The following is a 21,936-nucleotide window of genomic DNA, read 5'->3' on the forward strand; positions in this document are numbered from 1 at the left end:
GCTACCCAGCATACACTCCCCCGCCCCCCGCGCCCGCCGCTGCTGTTACCTTAGCTAGCGGCCGCTTCCTCTCTTATATTCCCCTCTCATGCGTGTGTGTTATTTTGATTCACAGCAGCGCGTCTCCCAGCTGTTGTGATGAGGCAGAAGCAGGAAAGCGGTTTCCCTGGTAACAGCGATCGCCGCTACAGGAAGCCGCTCTCCTGCTTCTGCCTCATCACAGCAGCCGGGAGACGTGCTGCTGTGAATCAAAATAACACACATGCATGAGAGGGGAATATAAGAGAGGAAGCAGCCGCCAGCTAAGGTAACAGCAGCGGCGAGCGCGGGGGCGGGGGGGATAGTCAAGAGGACAGACCCGTGGCCCAGCTGCAAACGCCCCACAGACCAGCAGTGGACCGTTGGGGACCCCTGTTTTAGAGCAAAGAAGAAATGCTGAGTTTCAGACCACTTTAAAGAGGAACTCCAGTAAAAATAATGTAAGAAAAAAAGTGCTTCATTTTTACAATAATTATGTATAAATGATTTAGTCAGTGTTTGCCTATTGTAAAATCTTTTAAATCCCTGATTTACATTCTGACATTTTTTACATGGTGCCATTTTTACTGTTGGCAGGTGATGTAGCTAGCTGCTGCATGTTTTTTTGGAAGTTGGAAACAGCTGTAAACAGCTATTTCCCACAATGCAGCAAGGTTCACAGACAGGAAACTGCCAAGAGTACATACTCAGAATTTCTTTGTGGGAGGGGTTTCACCATAATATCAGCCATACAGCGCTCCCAGATGGTCTGTTTGTGAAAAGGAATAGATTTCTCATGTAAAAGGGGGTATCAGCTACTGATTGGGATAAAGTTCAATTCTTGGTCGGAGTTTCTTTTAAGTTCTTTGCTTTTATTTAGCCCTAAAGTACATTTGTAAAGCATATCCAGTGTGTGCTTATTTGTATGTAGCATGAACATAGATATCTACATGAACATAGCTTTATCTATATGCCTACAGAGCCAAAAAGTTGTCCTGACTGAGTTAGGTTGGCTTGATACATGTTCTGTTGGTTTCAGGTTTACCAGGCAGAATGGGTTTGCCCGGATTTGATGGCTTTCGTGGACTTCCTGGTGTATCAAACCGGACAGGTGTACTAGGAGATACTGGACTTCCAGGTCATCAAGGACTGCCAGGTAAGTATCTTTATGCCTCTAGAGTGCATTTTATGGGCTTGATTCACAAAAGAGTGCTAACTGTTAGCACGGCCGTTTTTTTAGCGCGAATTTTTGCGCGAAACGATCACGTTTTCGCACGCAAACCCAAATTTTCGTGCAAAAACAATATCGATTTGCGCAAAAAAACGCGTTTGCGCGCGAAAACGTTATCGTTTCACGTGAAAATTCGCGAGATAGCGCAATGCGAAAATTCGCGCAAAAACGGCCGTGCTAACACTTAGCACTCTTTTGTGAATCAAGCCCCATGTGTTCATATTATAGCTGTCTGGTTAAACCTATTTATACCCATGAATAGTATCATCCACTGGTTTGTTCTATAAAGATAAGCTCATAGAGCATTGCAGGCAAAAAAAGTTATTTTATCTTCAAATATAGATATCATGTGAATCATAAAAACTACAGGTATTTTGCTGTTTTGTGCCTTCAGTTACCATAAGCCTTAGGGCTCGCTTCCACTGCAATGCAGAACTGGGTGGCTCTGTGACAGAGGACAGAGCTTGCAATCCTTTTCATTACATTGAATGGGATCACAGGCGCAATCGCCCCAAAATGCAGGAAACCAATTGCTGCGATTTAAAAGTGAATCGCAGTGCATGAATGGAAACGGCGATCGCCTTTCCATAAGCGTGCCTGAAAGTGAGGCCTCAATCTTCATTCCAACAAGCCCGTATCTTTTTTAATCTGTGGTTTGCCTCAGGTACACTCAGGGCTGGATTTATAGCTCAGGAGCCTATAGGCACAGAAGTTCTGGCACCCTAAACTCCGCCCCTCTGTGCAGGCCACACACCCCTTTCCAGCAGCAAATAAAGGTGACAGGGTCTTAAATAAAACTGGAGAGGACAAACACAGTAGAGACTAGCCTTTCCCCAGGCAGACAGCGGCCTGGACAATAATCAGTCTATAGCCCCCCCATATAGCGTGCCTTTTTAAAGGAAAAGTGAGACTTTCTAACTGCAAGCATTTATACCTACCGGGGTATTCCTCCAGCCCTTGGTAGGCTGCGGGCTCCATTGTGTCCTCCTTGTCCCGTCCATTCTTTCAGTATCCAGTTTGGTGGTTTAGGACTATGACGCATGCGCGGCTATGGCCGCACACATCTGACCCATGCATGCATAGTGGAGCGCAACTAAGCCCAACTGCGGCTTTAACTGGGCCAGACGGGAGCGATGGACGAGCACAGGAGGATGACGAGGGAGACCCAGGTAAGTATGAACGTTTGTAGTTAGAAAGTGTTATACTGAACACTCAGGTGTACACTTTTATGAACAGAATGCTTCCATCCACGGGAGCACAGCTGGCAAAGTGGCGCTGTGAGGATTGTGGAAGCACCTTGAGGGCACAGGATGACTGCAGTGGGCTGGAAGAAGACCCAGGTAAGTTACACTGCTGTTTTTTTTTTTCCCACTTTAGGTTACCTTCAATATAGGTAGCATCCCCTTCAATATAGGTAGCCAGATGCCCTTGCCTTTAAAGTATAGGTAACCCCCCCTTCCCCCCTTAAGTTTTGGTAGCCTCCCATTTCAATATGTATCCAAAGGCCCCCTTAAAGGAATCAGCAGCCGAATTATAAAAAAGCTGATTTACTTACCTGGGGCTTTCTCCAGTCCCTTGCAACCAACTGTTCCACACTGACAGCTCCACTCTCTGCTGCCGGCCCTGGGGTCCCCGCATGGTGCAGAGGATGACCTCGAGGTGGTCCTTACTGTGCCTGCTTGAAGCGCCGCTGTCAATCAAGCCTACGTTGTTCGTGGCGTACTGCGCAGGCGCAGTAGTTCTGCATCTGCGCAGTAAGCCCCGGACAACTTGGCCTTGATTGACAGCGGTGTCCCGCAGGCTCAGTGGAGAACGCCTGGTGAGCACTGTGCTGGGACCCCGGTCCAGTGGTGGAGAGCGGAGCTGCGGCGCGGGACGTGTCAGCTGCAAGGGGCTGGAGAAAGCCCCAGGTAAGTAAATCTGCTTTTTTATAATTTGGCTGATGATTCCTTTAAGTATAGGCAGCTAGAAGACCCCACCTTACGTATATGTAGTCAGATGCCCCCCATCTACCCCTTTGGTATAGGTGCCCCCCCCCCCCGTATGCAGCCAGATGCTCCCCCAAGTAGTAAAATGACCTCATTCCTTAAGTATAGGGCCCCCCCCCCTTTAAGTATAGGTGGACAGATATCCCATCCCCTCACCCCTTTGGTATAGGTGGCTTCCCTCTACCTCAGTAGGCAGCCAGATGTCTCTGCCCCCCCTCTTAAGTATAGGAGCCCTCCCCCCCTTAATTATAGGTGACCAGATGCCCTGCCCCCCACCCTTTCCTTCCTATATGTGGTCACCCCCTCCCCAAGTAGTCAGCTGAAATCATCCCTCAAGTATAGTAGCCCCCCCTAAATTTAAGTGGCCAGATGCCACCCAAACCCCCAGCCCTTTGAAATAGTTTTTTTCCTCCCCCAAGTAATCAGATGCCCCCACCAAGTTCCCTTAAATATACTTTCTCCCCCCAAGTCAGGTGGGCTCGATATAGTCTCACCTGCTTGTCTCCTCCACTCCCAGCGCTCGTCTGCCTATTTTGCATAAAGTCCTCCTCGCTGCTCCACTGCCCGGGGCTAGTTACTCATTCATTCATACTTGCAGACAACAGCGATGAGTAAAGCGAGCGGCGAGCCAATGACAGTTCTGTATACTTTACATACAGGAGGTGAAGTATACAGTGTTGTCATTGGTTGCCGCTTGCTTCACTGCGGGCCACGCTGCTGTCTGCAAGTAAATGAATGCATAATTAAGCCCGGCAGTGAAGTGGCAAAAATAATTTTATGCAAAACAGGCAGATGAGAGTTGGGAGAGGAAGTGGCCATGCTGCGTGCACACCATGACTACGGCGGCCGCCAGCGATACTCACTGTGCGGCTGCCGACTGCAGGAGTGGCCCAATCTCACTGCATGCTGGCCGGAGCTTGGGTGGATGACATTGTGGGGACTTTGGGGTGCCACCTTTGCCTGTAGGCTTGTGCCTGCTGTGCCATATGGTAAATCCGGCCCTGGGTACACTTTCACCTCCCTAGCAGTATTGACAGATATACACGTCAATACTGTACAAAACATGCTGTGAACAGTATTGACGTGCATACACATCAATACTCTCCTGCACTGTATACTAGACCCTTGCTTGACACATTTTGGCAAGTTATAGGAAAACAAATGTTATGAAAATTAATTGGATCACCTTTTGCACAGAAATCCTGGGGAAATTGAATGCCAGGGAGGTTAAGATCATCCTTGTTGTATCATATCTGTACTTTGCCTTGACAAAGTGGACCCAAAATGATTGTTGGCTCAGATTATGTGGTGATTGGTGATGGAACAGTAAAGCACAATTCCATGTGGATCTTTTTTATACATATTTGGTCTAATTTGGGAAAGGGTCCCTATTTGGCCTATGAGTCAGTGATTCAGAATAAAGTACTGAGTCTGTTAAAAGTCAGTGCATTCATAATATGTAAGACAAGACATTTTTGTTTTGGTGGAGATCAGCCAATATTTGGTCACACTTTTTCCATTTGGATAATCACATATACAGTAGAGTGCTGGTTATCCAGAACTAAACTAACCAGAAGTCTCAAGCAACCAGCACAAATTGCTGGCAGTACTCGCAGTAGTTCTTAGGCTATTTGTGTGCTCTGCTGTGCTTAAAAACTGGGTTCCACGACTCCCCCAAGGTTATTATACTTTCAATTACTGTATTTTAACATTTAATACAGAGTTCATGGTATGTATACAGAGTGGGGTAAAGTACTGTATTAGCAGAGGCATAGCAATAGGGGTTGCAGAGATGGTGACCACATTGGGGCCCTTGGGCCAGAGGGGCCCCGAAGGGCCCTCCATTAACTACAGTATTAGCTCTCTATTGGTCATGTGATCATAATAATCACTTCTATAAATACTTTGAATTGTAGTAATCATTAACAAACTGTTCCCCATCCCCTTCTTGCCCCTCTGACACTGTAGTTGCCATTGGTAGGTTTTGGTGTGCCATATCAATTGTTATGTATAGAGTGCTTGGGGGGCCCATTGTAAAAGTTGCATCGGAGCCCACAGCTCCTTAGCTACGCCACTGTGTATTAGTTTTACTGTATTACAATGTTTAACATTGAGTCTTGAGCAACAAAAAAGCACACTTATCCGGCATCAGCCAATCCCTGTCAGTGCCAGATAACCGAGACTTTTCGGTACCAGAATGTCACACCTTTTTGTTTGGTTTAAATTCAGGAGCTCCAGGTCCTCAAGGCAGACCAGGCATACCATCTGGACCAGGTGTGAAAGGAGAGACAGGACCAACTGGACTACAAGCAAGTAAGGGTGAACAAGGAATTCCAGGAGATAGAGGAATTAAAGGTTTTATTGGGATCCCCGGTTACCCTGGAGGAAGAGGTAGTGTGCGATGCGGAGCATGGCTGTTATATTGGCTCTTTCAGTTTTTCTTCATGTGTAACACACTATCTTTCACATCAAAGGTCAGAAGGGTAACCAAGGCTTTCAAGGTCCTTTTGGAGTGCCTGGATTCCCAGGAGACAAAGGACCTCAAGGACCAAAAGGTGACAGAGGGCCTACAGGTCAGTGCAAAACCATTTTACACTATCTGTACATGAGTTGTAGTCGTAGTCAGACTACGATCAAAATTGTGTAGGAATGAATCTGTTATGAAGTGCTGCCACCAGGAGTTCAAAGTAGGAACTGTATGTGGAATTACTAGATTTTTTTTTTCTGTTTGTGCCTGCGGACAAAAAATACAGCTGTGTGAGAGAAGAGGGGGAGGCTATTGGAAATCAGGCCGCGTTTAGGCTGTAGGCTGGACTTTGGACATGCTTGGCTTAGATACTTATCTTAATAGAAGAAAACCTCTGGATAATCCAGCGGCTTCCCATGTCCCCCTCGCCTCCACCAATCCAGCACTGGGACCCACTAAACTTCTTTGACAAGGTCTGGTTGAGAGTTGCGCAAGACTGCTTCCGTCCATGAATGTGTGCAGGCTCAGGATGCCTCGCCCTCATACAGTAGCACAGAGCCGCTCAGGCTCGACTTTTTCTGCTGAGTCCGAGCAGCTCCTTGCTACTATTGCACAGTACAGCAGTTGTTCATTGATGGGAGTGCAGCCACAAACTTCTAGAGGGTTCCATTGCTGTAAAAGTGGTCTCAAGGTGGGAAGCCCCTGAAGAATCCAGGTGCTTCCCTCTACCGGGGTAAGTATGTTACTTTCCTTTCTTTTAACCACTTCAGCCTACAGCATTGAAAATCGTATGCATCCAAGCAATGTTCACCTTCCATTCATTCGCCAATAACTTTATCGCTACTTATCACAATTAATTGATCTATATCTTGTTTTTTCCGCCACTAATTAGGCTTTCTTTGGGTAGTACATTTTGCTAAGAATAATTTTTTCCTAAAATCAATTTTAACAGGAAGATTAAAATTCATTATTTCTCAGTTTTGGGCCATTATAGTTTAAAATTAATACATGCTACCATAATTAAAACCCATGTATTTTATTTGCCCATTTGTCCCGCTTATTACACCTTTTAAATTATGTCTCTATCACAATGTATGGTGCCAATATTTTATTTAGAAATAAAGGTGCATTTTTTCAATTTGCGTTTATCACTATTTACAAGCTTATAATTTTAAAAAATGTAATAAGATACTCTCTTGACATGTATATTTATTGTATTTTTATTTATTTTTTTATTTTTATTAAAAAATGTATTTGGATAATTTTAGTTTGGGAGGTAAACAGCTAATTTTAGATGTAATATAATGTAATTATTTATTTTAAAAATGTATGTGGGTGCAGTTTACTATTTGGCCACCAGATGGCCACAGTCAATATATCCGTCCAGATAGACTTAAAGAGACACTGCAGCGGAAAAAAAAATTATGATATTATGATTTGTATGTGTAGTACAGCTAAGGAATAAAACATTAAGATCAGATACATCAGTCTAATTGTTTCCAGTACAGGAAGAGTTAAGAAACTCCAGTTGTTATCTCTATGCAAAAAAAGGCATTAAGCTCTACGACTTTCAAAGTCATGGAGAGGGCTGTTTTCTGACTTTTATTATCTCAACTGTTAGTGAACAAATTTCTTTTTCTCTGCCAGAGGAGTGGTCATTAGTTCACAGACTGCTCTGAAAGAATAATTTTGAATGCTGAGTGTTGTGTAATCTGCACATATTATAGAATGATGCAATGTTAGAAAAAACACTATATACCTGAAAATAAAAATATGAGAATATTATATTTGCTGCTAATCTTCTAGTAATTATTCATAGTGCACAACCAATTCATTATATCATATTTTTTTTCTGCTTCAGTGTCTCTTTAAGTGGTTAAAGTTGCAGGTTTTTTTTAAAGTAACACTAGTTCCCATCACAGACACCTGTAATGAAATATAGGTGTACTAATACTATGTCTGCTGCATTTTGTACCAATGCCTCAGCAATGTCTTTTTTTTTTCTCTGTTCTGTACTTTGGAGCAAAATTGTTAAGAGTTTTGGTGTGTTTTAGTACTTAATTGTCATCCGATCATACTGTAAGTAAATGTTGGACATGATCTTGTCATTGCACTATGCTCTGTTGATGACTTTGTTTATCTTAATAAAAGCCTTTTGTAAACTCAAAATATAGGTGTAACGTAAAGGTATGCAGAGCCATCTTGGATATATACTGTAGTTGAATAGCTGCCATTTCACTCACTTTACAATGCATTACCCAGCTTTACATATCAGAGATATTTCCTTGCAAATAAAGCAGTTTATGACCACATTAGCTGTGGGCTTTGTCCTGGACTAATCCTTATGTAAATATTTTCCTAGCAAGAAAGCTCAGGTGTCTGTGATGTTGTATTCTCACAGTCCAGCAAAGGTTTTCTTAAGTTTTATCAATTCATTTTATTGAGTTTATTAAAACAAGGACTAAAAAAAAAAGTTTGGTTCAATATGCACTTGCTGAACATACAGTGATGTCTTTAACTAGCTTTACCTTGATGCTGAAACTCAAGGTTAGGTCTGAAACCCACTAGCAGCCTTTTCTAACTGTTAGTGATTTGAAAAAGCTCTTGCTAATGTAATGCTATGGGGGATTTTTATAAAATTACATCGCTCAAGTGGGATCACATCCATAGCATTACATTAGCAAGAGCTTTTCAAATCACACAAAGTGCTCAGAAAATCGCTCCTAGTGGGTTGCAGGCCTCAAACTGTTCTGGTAAATAGTGGAATGGTTCTCCTAACAGAGTATGCCCCTGAATTGGCAAATTATTTCCTGTAACTTTCTTTCTCTTCTGCCCCCAAACTTATCTGAAAATGTTTTAGAAAGTAATGTATATAAAAGCACATGCTAAAATGAAATGTACAAATATGTAAAATGTAAATTAAATTTCATAGTACTTATAAATACTGGAATTCAATGTATTTTGTTTGAAATAAAATAATGAAAGAAATGAGTAAGATTTTAAAGCTTACCTAAACTCCTGCACATGAGACAAAGAAATCAGAGAAATCCACCTGTCTAATTCACCTTTATCTGCAAGTAATCATAAAGTGTAAATAAGGGCTGTCAGCTCTGTCTGAACTGTGGAGGCTGTGAAAGATACTGTGCTAATATAAACACAGGAGGTTAACCCTTTCTGTGCTCCCAGGAAACCAGGACATAAACACTGAAGGATCAGCAAAGGAGTGCAGCCTGCATTTGAAAGTGCTGCCATTTTCTCATGTTGTACAAAACTGCAGGATCTCTGTTGGGAGTTCTATAAGTTATAACAGACATACTTTTCTTTAAAGAGAATCTGTACTCTAAAATTTTTACAGCAAAAAGCATACCATTCTATTCATTATGTTCTCCTGGGCCCCTCTGTGCTGTTTCTGCCACTCTCTGCTGCAATCCTGGCTTGTAATTAACAGTTTTAGGCAGTGTTTACAAACAAACTAACCAGCTGTAATAGGCTCACATAAGCAGAGTGTGTGAGTCATACAGAGCCTGCAGGGGGCCTGCAGAGGGTGTGTATCGCTTCTATCCAATCACAAGCAGCCCTGCACATTCCACACATTCCAGCCTTAACCCGACAGAGCTGACAGAAGAAAACAGATTAGATCATATAACAGAGATAACACAGCCACTGTGCAATTAGGAAAGGCTGCAGTAAGCCAAAGCACATTAGAACAGGCAAAGGAACTTATAGGATAGAAGAACTAAGCCTGAAAATTTTGTTACAGAGTCTCTTTAAGGTTATTATGCTGTTGCTTATCTTAAAAATCAGAGAGAAAGTTCTGAGTTTAGGCCAGGTTTAATAAAAAGTGCATTTCTTATATCGGTAATAAAAACAAAAGAAAAACAGCTTTTATCATAGTTTATGCAAATGATGTTATTTGTAAGCAAATATATTCAGTTTGGAATTGGATCAACTAAACCCAATAACGGATGATTGGTCCAGTTCCAAATTGCATAGATTCTCATACAATGAACATAACATTTTCATCAACATAAACTGTTGGTTTGTTACTAGCATGCAGCAACCCCATTTATTGAAATGTGAAACCGCTCAGATCTATTGTAACATGTAACATTTCATTTCAACCTTGGGCAAATGATTGAAAAGCCTGCTCACACAGAATCAGAGACCAGCCTGGATACGATGAATTCAGAAGACTTTTTGTTTGCTTTTGTAGGTATTGAAGGCGCACCTGGATCCCCAGGATCTCCCCCTGAACCAAGACATGTAAGGGTGAATCCAGGCCCTATTGGTATAATGGGTGTTGTTGGTCCAGAAGGCATTCCAGGTGATATGGGACCTAAGGGACCACTTGGTGATAAAGGTATGACTGTATCAGGTTGCTAAAATATCAGAACCCTTAAAGCAATGTGCATCCTTTATGAAATGAACTATTCATTTTTACGCTACACAAACAAACGCTAAACAAAAGAGAATCTCATTGAATGCTCTGAGCAAAAAATATAGTACTTAGTAAAAATATAGTACTTTCTAAGACTGTTGTAAAAGAGACCTAACTCATATAGTATACTTATAGTACACTTATTTACAACTTAATTTATTATTATCATTATTATTTAGTATTTATATAGCGCGACGTCTTCCGCAGCGCTGTACAGAGCATATTGTATTGTCACTAACTGTCCCTCAGAGGGGCTCACAATCTAATCCCCACTATAGTCCTATGTCTATGTATGTATGTATGTATCGCGTTCGCGTAGTGTATGCATCGTAGTCTAAGGCCAATGTAGGGGGAAGCCAGTTAACTTTCCTGTATGTTTTTGGGACGTGGGAGGAAACTGGAGTGCCCAGAGGAAACCCATGCAGACATGGGGAGAACATACAAACTCTGCACAGATAGTTCCCTGGCTGAGATTTGAACTGGGGAGCCAGTGCTACAAGGCGAGAGAGCTAACCATTTAGCACCCTCGCCTTGCTATCCATTTATTTATGTGATGTAGTAGTAAAATGCAGCAAATATTCACTCCCCCCCACCGTGGTAAGCGGTGTAGCGAGTATCTTTTACCTCTCCCCCAGGTAATCATTGTGGCCAGATTTTTCCCCTCTCCCACTAATCAATGTGACCAGTATGTTTCCCCCTTCCTCCCCACCTCTGGTAATCAGTGCAGGCAGATCTGACCCCCTGCCTTCACCCCCTCTGGTCATTACAAAGACCAGTTTATGTCCTATCAGTCTCCCCTCTTCCTTGTTAATTAATGTGCATGGACAGGTATGCCCCCTTCCATTACAATCGGGGTGAAGATCAGCAATTCATGTGGAAAGTCAGAGGAGGATTGGATGTTTGGAGAACAGGCTCCCTTTAATGCAGAGTGCAGTGGTAGTCACAGACAAGCCAGGTTACATACCTCCACATCAGACACCCTCACTTCCTCCATGTTGACAAAGGATAAGTACCACTGGCTACAGACAGCCAATCACGAACCACCTCCGGCATAATGAGTGATGAAAGTGTAAGGCTTTATCACAGGGACTTGTGTTCCAGCACCAGGTGCTCTCATCTGTTTCTCAATCATGCTGGTCTGTGGGTATCAGCGTACTCCTGGCTCCTGATGTCATGTGACATGAGGAGCTGGTAATATGTTGATACACGAAGATCGGTGTGAATGAGAAACAGATGAGAGGTCCAGATGCTGGAATGTAAGTCTGTATCTTCCGCTGAGGCTCCCTCTGCATAAGGAAGTGAACGAGGTGTCCTCCCCTCTCTGGATCGTAGCTATAAGGCAATAAATTTGGATCTTACTTGCATACAAGTCAAACCCTATACTCTTCTTATATACAGTTATATACAATATATATGTACAAATAGATAAAAGGGTCCACATCTTATTTAATTATAGACAAGAGTGTATAAAAATTGCCTCCAGAATGACTTTATTTTCTCTGTGGCTGGATCTTCTCCAACATTATACATCTCAGCCTGCATCCCAGTCAGAACATACATCTGCTTCCCGTAGAAATAATTAACTCACATCTTTATCAAATGCATAAATAATACTGTATCTACCATCATGAGCCATTTTATTATTTATTATGATCCTGCAGAATACTGTTTATGTCCTGCTACATTGCATTATTCAGAATACAACCCCCGAAGAAGCAGGCAATGAACTAAACTTATCAGGAGGACATTAATTATTCAAAGGAGCTTGTCTAGTATTTGTAATAATACTGTTTATTTTAGATAGTTACATAGTTATTTGAGTTGAAAAAAGACATATGTCCATGAGTTCAACCAGAAAATAAAGTACAACACCAGCCCGCTCCCTCACATATCCCTGTTGATCCAGAGGAAGTCGAAAAAACCCTTACAAGGCATGTTCCAATTAGCCCCAAAAGGGAAAAAATTCCTTCCCGACTCCAGATGGCAATCAGATAAAATCCCTGGATCAACACCACTGGGCATTACCTAGTAATTATAGCCATGGATGTACACCTGTTGGTTGAGCTGTGCAGTGGGATCGGTTTGCCATCCGCTACAGGTGATGCTTGACCAGTATATGATTGTTGGCTGACCTAACTGCCACACAATATTTCTTGAGCATGTTCCTTTGTTTTGATATCTTTTGTTTTCATGATTTATGTATTCATAAAGTTGGTTTTATTTATATTTTTGAGCAATTGTTATGGTCCGAATGTATATTGGGTTCCTAACCCTGTTCTCATGCCTACATTTTTTTTTAGCATGTATGAATTATTCAGATGCATTCAGGTTGACAGATTAAAACAACAACAAGTTAGCACTAAAAATAATAAATAACTACACATAATAGTACATTATGTTATATGTTTAACAATGATGGAAGGATATGTTTTAAGAAATATTATGCTGAACGTTTGTTAGGAATTTTCTTTGTTTTACAGGTTATCAAGGTTTAATGGGTAAACAAGGCGTACCAGGGCAACCAGGAAGGTCTGCTGCCCCTGGTGCCAGAGGAGAACAAGGACCAATGGGGCAAAGAGGCCCATTCGGATATCAAGGTATATACATTTTCACAATAAGCACAATGTTTATGCAGTGATTTAGTGGGGTAAATATTACTAAACATAAACAAATAGAATCTCCTATGCCTGAGAATTGGGAGGCAGAGGCAGTGCTTCCCCTGCAGTGGTGTGTGTGGATGTAAATGCAGGTGCAACAGTCAGATTCAATGAAAGGACAATTACTGCCTGGCTCCCCACTAATGGAAACACTGCATCCGGCATTTGGCATCCGCTGTGCATGCTTCTGCCACACCTTCTGGTACAAGGATTCCTGCTGATCCTTCTAGTTTCTTGACTGTGGGAGTCATATGGATTAATTTAATATGTAGAACCCGCAGGAGGAGGTGCTGCAGGAGCATTTCAATTGCTGCCTGCCTGTGTGCATGCTATTCAGAAATTGACTTATTCTTTGTATTATCATATTTTTTCCTTTGTATTGCAGCTTAGTTCATATTGTTCACTTAGTTTCAGGGTTTCTACAAGACAATTATTTTTTATTTACTATCCTCTGCAGTTAAAACAACATCATCTCTCCAATGCAACATGCTGTACCCTCAAAAATTGCAAATACACACGTCTGAAAGCTGATATGGTTTTTTTAAGGTGCCCGTTTACAGTACACTTTTTTCACCATATGCGATCTCTCAATGCGATTTTAATGATTGAATTGTATAGAAAATTTGTCGTTTATGAAGGCAATCGATAAGGAACAATTGTTTGGTCGCTTGCTAAACAGGATAAAATTGATCTGAAAGTTGGATTTTATGATCAAATTTGAAGAAAGAATCGTTCAGTAAATGCAAACAATCGATAATTGCCTTACGATTAGTTATGATCGTTCAAATCGCATCGGACGATCGCATTTGGTAAAAAAAGTTAAAAATAACTTGTAAAAATGAAAGTGCCCTAAGTTTCTAATAGTCCCTTTGTATCTTGTTTCCTTCATTTGAATTACTTATTTTGCGAGATATTTAAGTTTATAGGCTGAAAAGGGATAGGGGATCAAACACAACCTAGCCTTTCTCCCTTCTGCAACTAAAAGTCTTCTGGTCAGTTGAAATACTTATAGTAGGGTGTAAAGCCGGGTCAAGACAGAGGCGAGAGAGGCTCCAGCCTCAGGGCGCAGTGTAGAAGGGGGCGCACAACTCAGCTATCATTCCCCTTTTGTGTTTGAAGCAAAGAGAAATAAGAAAAGGGGATACAAGGCAGTGACTGCAAGCCAGATAACTAGAGTAACTAGAGATTATGGTGTTGGGGGCTCTTGGGCGCCTCTTACTCTAATAGCAATCAGTGTGTGCCAGCTGGGGTGGGAGGAACTTATTATTCATTCTTGTACATCGCTGTAAAGTCAAAATGACAATCATGACATTTAGATAAAAAGTTGCCTGGCTGCCAGGGGTCTCCACACCATCTGAAATTAGAATTGAGATAGTGCGCCCTCTGGAGGAGAAGAAGGGGGCTTCACACTGTAGTTATAGTAGCTGTCAATATTGAAGTGCCATCATTTGCTTTGCATTAACGGATTTAGTTGCGATCACTTTTAAGCTAATGCCTATTTTTAAATACCATAGAAAACATGCTATCTTTTCTTGTTCTTAACAGGCAACCCAGGTTTACCAGGAAACCCTGGCATACAAGGCATGCCGGGAAGAAGTATAAATATTGGCTACCTTCTAGTGAAACACAGTCAGACTGACCAAGAGCCAATGTGTCCCATTGGCATGGCCAAGCTATGGAGTGGATACAGTCTGTTGTACTTTGAAGGACAGGAGAAAGCACATAATCAAGACTTGGGTACGTGTTTTTGAAGTGACACTAAATTAATTTGCTAAAGTCTCGTTAGCAGGCAATGCGGTCTAATGCATGCAGATAATTTGAAAGCATTACAAGCAGGGCCGGATTTACACTTCCAGAGCTTGTAGCCACAGAGATTCTAGCCCTCTAAACTCTGCCCTTCAGCACAGGCCACACCCCCAATTCCAGCCCTTATTTTCTTATATCACAGAACGAGTTAAGTGTACATGGACCTAGCAGTGGTGTAATTCAAAGAGTGGGTCTGCCAAGCAAAATCTTCAATAAAGCCCCCTCTACTTTAATAATAATAAAAAAAAATGATATAAATGGCCCTTGTTACCTTATAGAACAGGCTATTGGTGACAGGGCTAAACACAATCAAGGGCTACACACAACTAAGTCTCCACCTTACAAGCCGCCTCAAGGCCCCCCCCTGTCAAGATGAGAAGAGCAGGCGGTAAGCGGCAGTGTGTGTGGCCAGAGTGCACAGCCGATCTGCTCTCCAGCTGGTGCGGTGCAGGGACAAAAGGAGGAGGATGCAATACCCACACTGCCCACCATGCTACTTTCACTTCCACAGGAGGCACTGATTAAGACTCGGATCTTTGCCCCAAACTACGTACCTGAAGCTGATGTACTGGAGCCCAGTGGTGAGTGAAATCACCCTCTGCTGAGAGAGGGGGCATAATGGAAGAGAGGGGAGCCAACTCAGCCACAAAAGGCGCCTGTAGGCACGCGCCTACAGTGCCTTATGGTAAATCCGGCCCTGATTACAAGCATTTGTGAGATAATATGTAGTGCCACATGTTCTAAAAATGTAACTGCAATGGTCTACATTCATTTTAAATAGAGGTGGCATAGTTCCACCATTGACACACACCCATGCATTGTATTGGCTTGGTATGATACAATTGATACAGCTATAGCATGCTGCTAGTGTGACATAGTTGTTCGCAACCCAACTGGACTGGATAACATAAGCAGGAACTGCAGCTAAAGGTTTGTTGCTGCTATAAAAGCCTGCGTGTGTGCAAGGTTTAACTGAAAAACGACTCTTTGCAGTTAGGCGTAGTTCACGGTTCTCATGAAATATTATCTTCACCAGTGCACCATGAAAATAACACCACTTGTGTTTCATCTCATTAGGTCTGGCCGGCTCTTGCCTACAGCGTTTCAGCACAATGCCTTTCCTGTACTGCAACCCCGGAGATTTGTGCTATTATGCCAGCCGCAACGACAAGTCCTACTGGCTGTCTACCACTGCTCCTCTCCCAATGATGCCGGTGGTGGAGGAAGAGATTAAGCCATATATAAGTCGCTGTACAGTCTGCGAGGCTCCTGCAGTGGCAATTGCAGTTCACAGCCAAGATAATACCATCCCGTTTTGTCCAAAAGGCTGGAGAAGCTTGTGGATCGGATACTCATTTCTCATGGTACTGCACTCTTTATTCTTATTCTAAAAACTTCAGTAACCTTATGTAACCATCTCATGAAATGTATGTCAGTGTATGCATCACTGCTCTTACAGTCCACAAATATACTGTACACAAATATAATACTGGCTATCGATCTGGACAGGCATCACTACAACTACTAATCTTAGGTATTTATTAGACTGTTACAGAGGTAATATATGTACTTATAAAAGTGTTCAAATAACCGACATTACATTATCCACTATAGTAGAATATCAGTAATTTTACCATTGTTTTACTATGTCCTAACCCAACCCTATTCTCATACAGACCCCTCCCTCTTGATGCCTAACACTAACCGATACCCCCACGTGGCGCATAGCACTAGTAACTCCCCTGGTGGGTGGCTAGCCTTAAAACCTCCCCCCCTTAACCTCCAACCCTTAACCTCCTTGGCGGTAATCCCGATCTGAGCTCGGGGTATGCCGCCGCGGAGGATTTCTCAGGCCCTGGTGGGCCGATTTGGATAATTTTTTTTTAAACACGCAGCTAGCACTTTGCTAGCTGCGTGTCTTACCTGATCGCCGTGGCTTGCCGCTACCCGCCGCGAAAGTGGGCCCCCCCCACAGACCCCTTGCGCAGCCTGGCCAATCGCCGCCAGGCTGCGCTATGGGGTGGATCGGGACTCCCTGTGACGTCACGACTTCACTCCGTCACCATGGCAACGGGGGAAGCCCTAAAGGAAATCCTGTTCACAATGGGATTTCCGGATGGGCTTGATCGCCGGCATCGATCGGAGACGCTGGGGGGACGCCGCAGGGAGGGGAAATCATGTAGCTAGCGATAGGCTAGCTACATGATAAAAAAAAAATTAGGCTTAAAAAATCAACTGACGGCCAGGGAGGTCAAGACCCATCCTCCCCTGGCACCGCTATAGACGCCCATTAAGCTATCAGTGTATGGGCATGGGACTTATCCGATATAATGTTCTTATTTATCTATTAACCACTTCAGGACCTCAGGCTTACAGCCCCCTAGTAACCAGGCCATTTTTCACAATACAGGGCTATGCAGCTTGGTCAGGTTGCCGCACAGCCCTGCAACTTAGCACACCACTGGCTCTGACACTCTGCCGGAGGTATCTAATCGCTGCTGCGATATTTTTCTTTTTTTTTTTGCTCAAAAGGGAGGCGGTTTCCTTCCTCTCTCTCCCTCCCTTCCTTCCCCCATGTGCCGCCCTAAATCGCCATAGGATGGCGATCGGCACTCATCCCCGCCTCTCATAGGCATCAGCCTTTTGAGAGGCCACTCATTGGGAGCCGCAATGAGGGACAGCCGAGTGTCCCTCGTACAGCGCTGCAGGAGATAGCAGCGTTGTACAAATGTAAACAAAGGGGAATTCTTTCCCCTATCGGCTCTCAACAGTTTGCTAGTCGGGATCGTGGCTAGCAGGCTGATCACGGAGCGGAGCTCTGTGAATCGGCAGGGAACGATCGCGCATGCGATCCCTGCTAAACTGCAGCTCCAGGACTTGACGCCAATCGCTGTTAGGCATTCCTGGTGCTGCTGCCGTGGTCGTTAGGTAGTTAATAGCCGCAATTTGAAGCGTGGTTGGCCCTGGCCCGCGATATTTTATTGGGCGAGTTCCGTGCTCAGATTTACACTGATATCCAATCTTTTAATGAGCACTCATGGCAGCGCCCAAATGTAACAGCACGATTCAAACCTAAATTTATGTGATCCCCTTATAAAAAGTGACAGGCAGTCTATTGGGCCAATCAGAGTACGGAGATCATGTCCTTCAATGTGATTGGACCCGAACGGATTCAGAGCGGTAGGAGTGGAGTGGGTGTAAAGTTACTAGTGCTCGCTATGCTGCAATACAGCAGTGTAGCGTGCGCTCCTATCACTGGGGTTGATTATGTGCACTATGCAGCTACTATGGCCTCGATTCATAAACAGCAGTGCGATAAGAAAAATCTTGTCGGGAAAATACCGCACTCGGTATTTTGCCGGTCTGTGTGCTAATTCATAAAGATTTCCCCAGCTGCCCTTGGAGGTCGGTAAATTACCGCAGCCCATTGAGCGGTAGAGTAGAGCAGTGTCCCGATTCCCTCTTTGCCCTGCAGAAATGAATCACACAGACGGCTCTCTCTGGCTCTCCCACTGATGACTCAGACAGATGAGTCACACAGTCTTTCCCTGCCTGCTGAAATGATTCACACAGAGGGCTCTCTGGCTCTCTCCACAGATGAATCAAACAGACAACGGCTCTCTGCACTTTGCATTAATCAGAGCTGTCAGTAACTTGTTAAGACCTCACCAGAGCTGTCGGTAACTACCGCCTGGCTTACCGCTTGTTAAAGGCTTTATGAATTGACATTTGCTGACAATTTACTGACATGTGTTGTCGGTAACTGCAGCCAAGTCGGTAATTTATCTCCCTGGTCGATAATGTCAGCTTTTCATGCGGTAACAGCCTTTATGAATTGACATTTTGCTAAGTGGTCGGTAAAGTCTGCCATTTTCAGCATTACCGCATGAGGTAATGCTTTATGAATCGAGGCCTAAGTGTGCAGAATAGCGCGAGTAACAAGAGGTTACTCACGCTATTTCTCTTGGTGAATCAACCCCTTTGTCTGTACGTTTTACGATGGATTTTAATAAGAAGAAATATATATATAATTTTATAATTGATAGTTGTTCTTTAATGAAGCCCCAGGTAAATATGGAACAGTTCCCTTTAAACCAATTCTCACACAGGATCCATAAGTACACAAACAAATTAAAGTATAGCAGTGCAAGTTGTCCTAAGCAACTTTAACCTTCTTGCCGGTTATCCCGAGCTCAGCTCGGGGTAACCTGCGCAGGAGGATATCTCAGGCCCCGCTGGGCCGATTTGCATAATTTTTTTTTTGTTACAAGCAGCTAGCACTTTGCTAGCTGCTTGTAACTTCTGATCGCCGCCGCTCGCCGCCGATCCGCCGCGCCGCTCCCCCCCACCCCAGAGCCCTGCGCTGCCTGGCCAATCAGTGCCAGGCAGCGTTGAGGGGCGGATCGGGATTCCCTATGACGTCCCGACGTCCATGACGTCGGTGACGTCATCCCGCCCGGTCGCCATGGCGACCGGGGAAGCCCTGCAGGAAATCCCGTTCTCAACGGGATTCCCTGCATACTCTGATCGCCGAAGGCGATCGGAGTGGGTGGGGGGATGCCGCCGCTTAGCGGCTATCATGTAGCGAGCCCTTGGCTCGCTACATGATTTAAAAAAAAAAAAAAAATGTGCGGCGCTGCCTCCTTGCCGGATTTTTTAGACCGGCAAGGAGGTTAAAGTGAACCTCCGGACTTAAAATCTACTCAGCAGAACTGAAAAGGCTTGGTGTTTCTTTAACAGTTTCACAGCATCAGAACTTTGTTTTTCTTACCAAAGCATCATTTTTGGCTGCATTTTTAACTAAGCTCCACCCATTTTTAACTAAGCTCCACCCATCTGCTGTGCAGAGCATGATGGGATTTCCTATGTTGTTGTTCACGTTGCCTAGCAACTGGGAGAGGTGCTCAGGACACAGGACAGTTGGAACTGTGTCTCATGCTCCCTGTCACCTCCTTTCAACCAAAAAGATGGCTGCCATCATGAAATCAAACATTTGCCTGTTCTTTTAAAACAGTGTGGGTAAGAGATTATATTACCTATCTAACTTAATGACAGTATGTTTGTTTAGGCTGGAGTTCCTCTTTAAGGTGGACACAATTTGCTGAACGATCTTTTATGAATGATTGGAAATGATCGTTTGGGACCACTAATGGAAAAATATTTCCTAACCAATCTGATCAGATTAATGAAATTGATCTGTTTTTTCTCCCTTAGTGGTCACAAATGATCATTTCCAATCATTCATACGAAGAATCGTTCATAAACAAACATTTGGCAAATGATATAATTAGTGGCCACCCTAACAGGCTTTAGTTGGTTGTTCTGGGCAACCGATTCCCTTTTGTACCAGTCTTCATTTGCACTAAATCCACCTCTTGGTGTTTGATGATTGCATGTCATACTTACCTGGCTGTGTTATGTTTTTTGTGTCTCAGCACACAGCCGCAGGTGATGAAGGAGGAGGACAATCCCTTTCCTCTCCTGGCAGCTGCTTGGAAGACTTTCGAGCCACTCCGTTCATTGAGTGCAATGGTGAACGTGGGACTTGCCACTACTTCGCCAACAAGTACAGCTTCTGGCTCACGACCATTAACGAGGACTTCCAGAGCTCCCCATCTGCAGACACACTAAAAGCTGGCCTGATCCGAACTCACATCAGCCGGTGCCAAGTCTGCATGAAGAATCTGTAACATATGTTTTTATATGGATATAATGATTAATAGAATTCATATTGGTGCTAAAATTTAACTTATTACCTCACAAGATAGAAGCCCAATACACATTTCTTTTTAAAGTTAGAGCCATACGTGTAATATTCCTTTTTTACTCACACACATGTAGCTGAAATCAGTATTATTTTATTGAATTTCATTCAGAACACAATAGCTCAGATGTCAAAAACATAGATATATAGGAGGACCATAATACATATAAATAAACATGGCGAGCTTGAAAGCAAAGGTGTTTACATTAATAACAACAAATCTCATGACCAGTTTATATTGGCTGTAGAGCATCAGGCAATGCCAACCATATTGCAAACAGTTTGAACTGAGGGTATGTTCACCCAAAACTGATGCTTTAGTTATTTTTTTTTCCAGTACAATCCTTCACTTTTGAATGAGAGCTCTCACAAGTACATAAAATGGAGGATTCAATGGCCTCAATTTACGGAGCATTATCAAACGTTTATCAAACACTTTATCAAACGTTTGATAATTTACCTCATGGGTAAAATCTCATTTTGAATTCACTAAGGTGTTATATATTTGTTGAACGTTTTATCGGTAAAACATTCGATAAATATATAACACCTTAGTGAATTTAAAATGAGATTTTACCCATGAGGTAAATTATCAAACGTTTGATAAAGTGTTTGATAAACGTTTGATAATGCTCTGTGAATTGAGGCCAACTGTGTCAACAGACCAGGGCCCATATGCAATTCACTTTTTCACCTGAGTTTTCTCCTAGGAGATAATTATTCATCTTCAAATTAAAATAACTTTCCAGTACCTTTCAACTAAAAAAAGTACCAAAAAGTAAATGAAAAAGTACTATCAAAATAATTTTGAGCATTTTCTTGCTTTCTGATGGCTTAAAATGTATTTTATTAACTAATTTCAAATTATCTCCTAGGAGAAAACTTAGGTGAAAAAGTGAATCGCATATGGCCCCAGAAGTCACTTGGGGAGAGAACTAATTCAGATGCATACCTTAAAAAAAGTGCAGGCAGCCTGTGTGTGCGGCCCCCACCTCCCACCCCCCTAAAGGACAGCCTGTGTGTGCTGCCCCCACCCCCCTAAAGGACAGCCTGTGTGTGCGGCCCCGCCTTCCACAACCCAAAATAACAGCCTGTGAATTCTACTCCCCCCTCCCAGACGTACATATTATAACGCCACCGGTTAGAGTCTAATGATGAGTCACCCTGCTGTCACTGATCTTCCCGGCGGCATCAAATACTATTCCCCCTCCGAATTGTAGCAAATTGAGGGGGAGTAATTCAGTTGCTGGGCTATTGCAGCTGTGCCCTCCTAGATCTTGCAGAGTAGTAACAGCAGAGTGTGGTACTTTACCTGCCTCTACAGCAGGACTGGTTCTCCTCACTTCTCTCTTCTACATGTGGCTCCTGTCTTTACATGTCATGTGATATGCATCAGGAGTTGCAACAAGATAGACTATGCGGTGCAGAGTTCCTTTAGGCTGCTTACACACAGGGACGTTACAGGCACACGTTAGTGCGCCTGTAACGCTTCCCCAACGCACAGCAATGTAACTCAAGTGGGCTGTTCACACAGCCCACGTTGCGTTACATGTAACGCTGTAGGTTG

At 43.3% G+C, this 21,936-nt stretch overlaps 1 protein-coding gene across 4 annotated transcripts in view; it reads left to right on the forward strand.

Moving 5' to 3' along the window:
- The window catches only part of COL4A2 (collagen type IV alpha 2 chain), a 284,103-nt gene extending 263,700 nt beyond the window's left edge, over positions 1–20,403 (forward strand). For all 4 annotated transcript variants that reach the window (XM_068268036.1, XM_068268037.1, XM_068268038.1 and 1 more), the window contains 8 exons: positions 1,058–1,174; positions 5,467–5,628; positions 5,712–5,810; positions 9,918–10,064; positions 12,623–12,739; positions 14,345–14,536; positions 15,683–15,969; positions 20,041–20,403. In XM_068268036.1, the coding sequence (XP_068124137.1) occupies positions 1,058–1,174; positions 5,467–5,628; positions 5,712–5,810; positions 9,918–10,064; positions 12,623–12,739; positions 14,345–14,536; positions 15,683–15,969; positions 20,041–20,295 (1,376 nt within the window). In that variant the 3' untranslated portion in view covers positions 20,296–20,403. The remainder of the gene's footprint in view (positions 1–1,057; positions 1,175–5,466; positions 5,629–5,711; positions 5,811–9,917; positions 10,065–12,622; positions 12,740–14,344; positions 14,537–15,682; positions 15,970–20,040) is intronic.
- Positions 20,404–21,936: the final 1,533 nt, after the last annotated feature.

Source organism: Hyperolius riggenbachi, chromosome 2, assembly GCF_040937935.1.
Source record: "Hyperolius riggenbachi isolate aHypRig1 chromosome 2, aHypRig1.pri, whole genome shotgun sequence".
NCBI classification, from domain to species: domain Eukaryota; kingdom Metazoa; phylum Chordata; class Amphibia; order Anura; family Hyperoliidae; genus Hyperolius; species Hyperolius riggenbachi.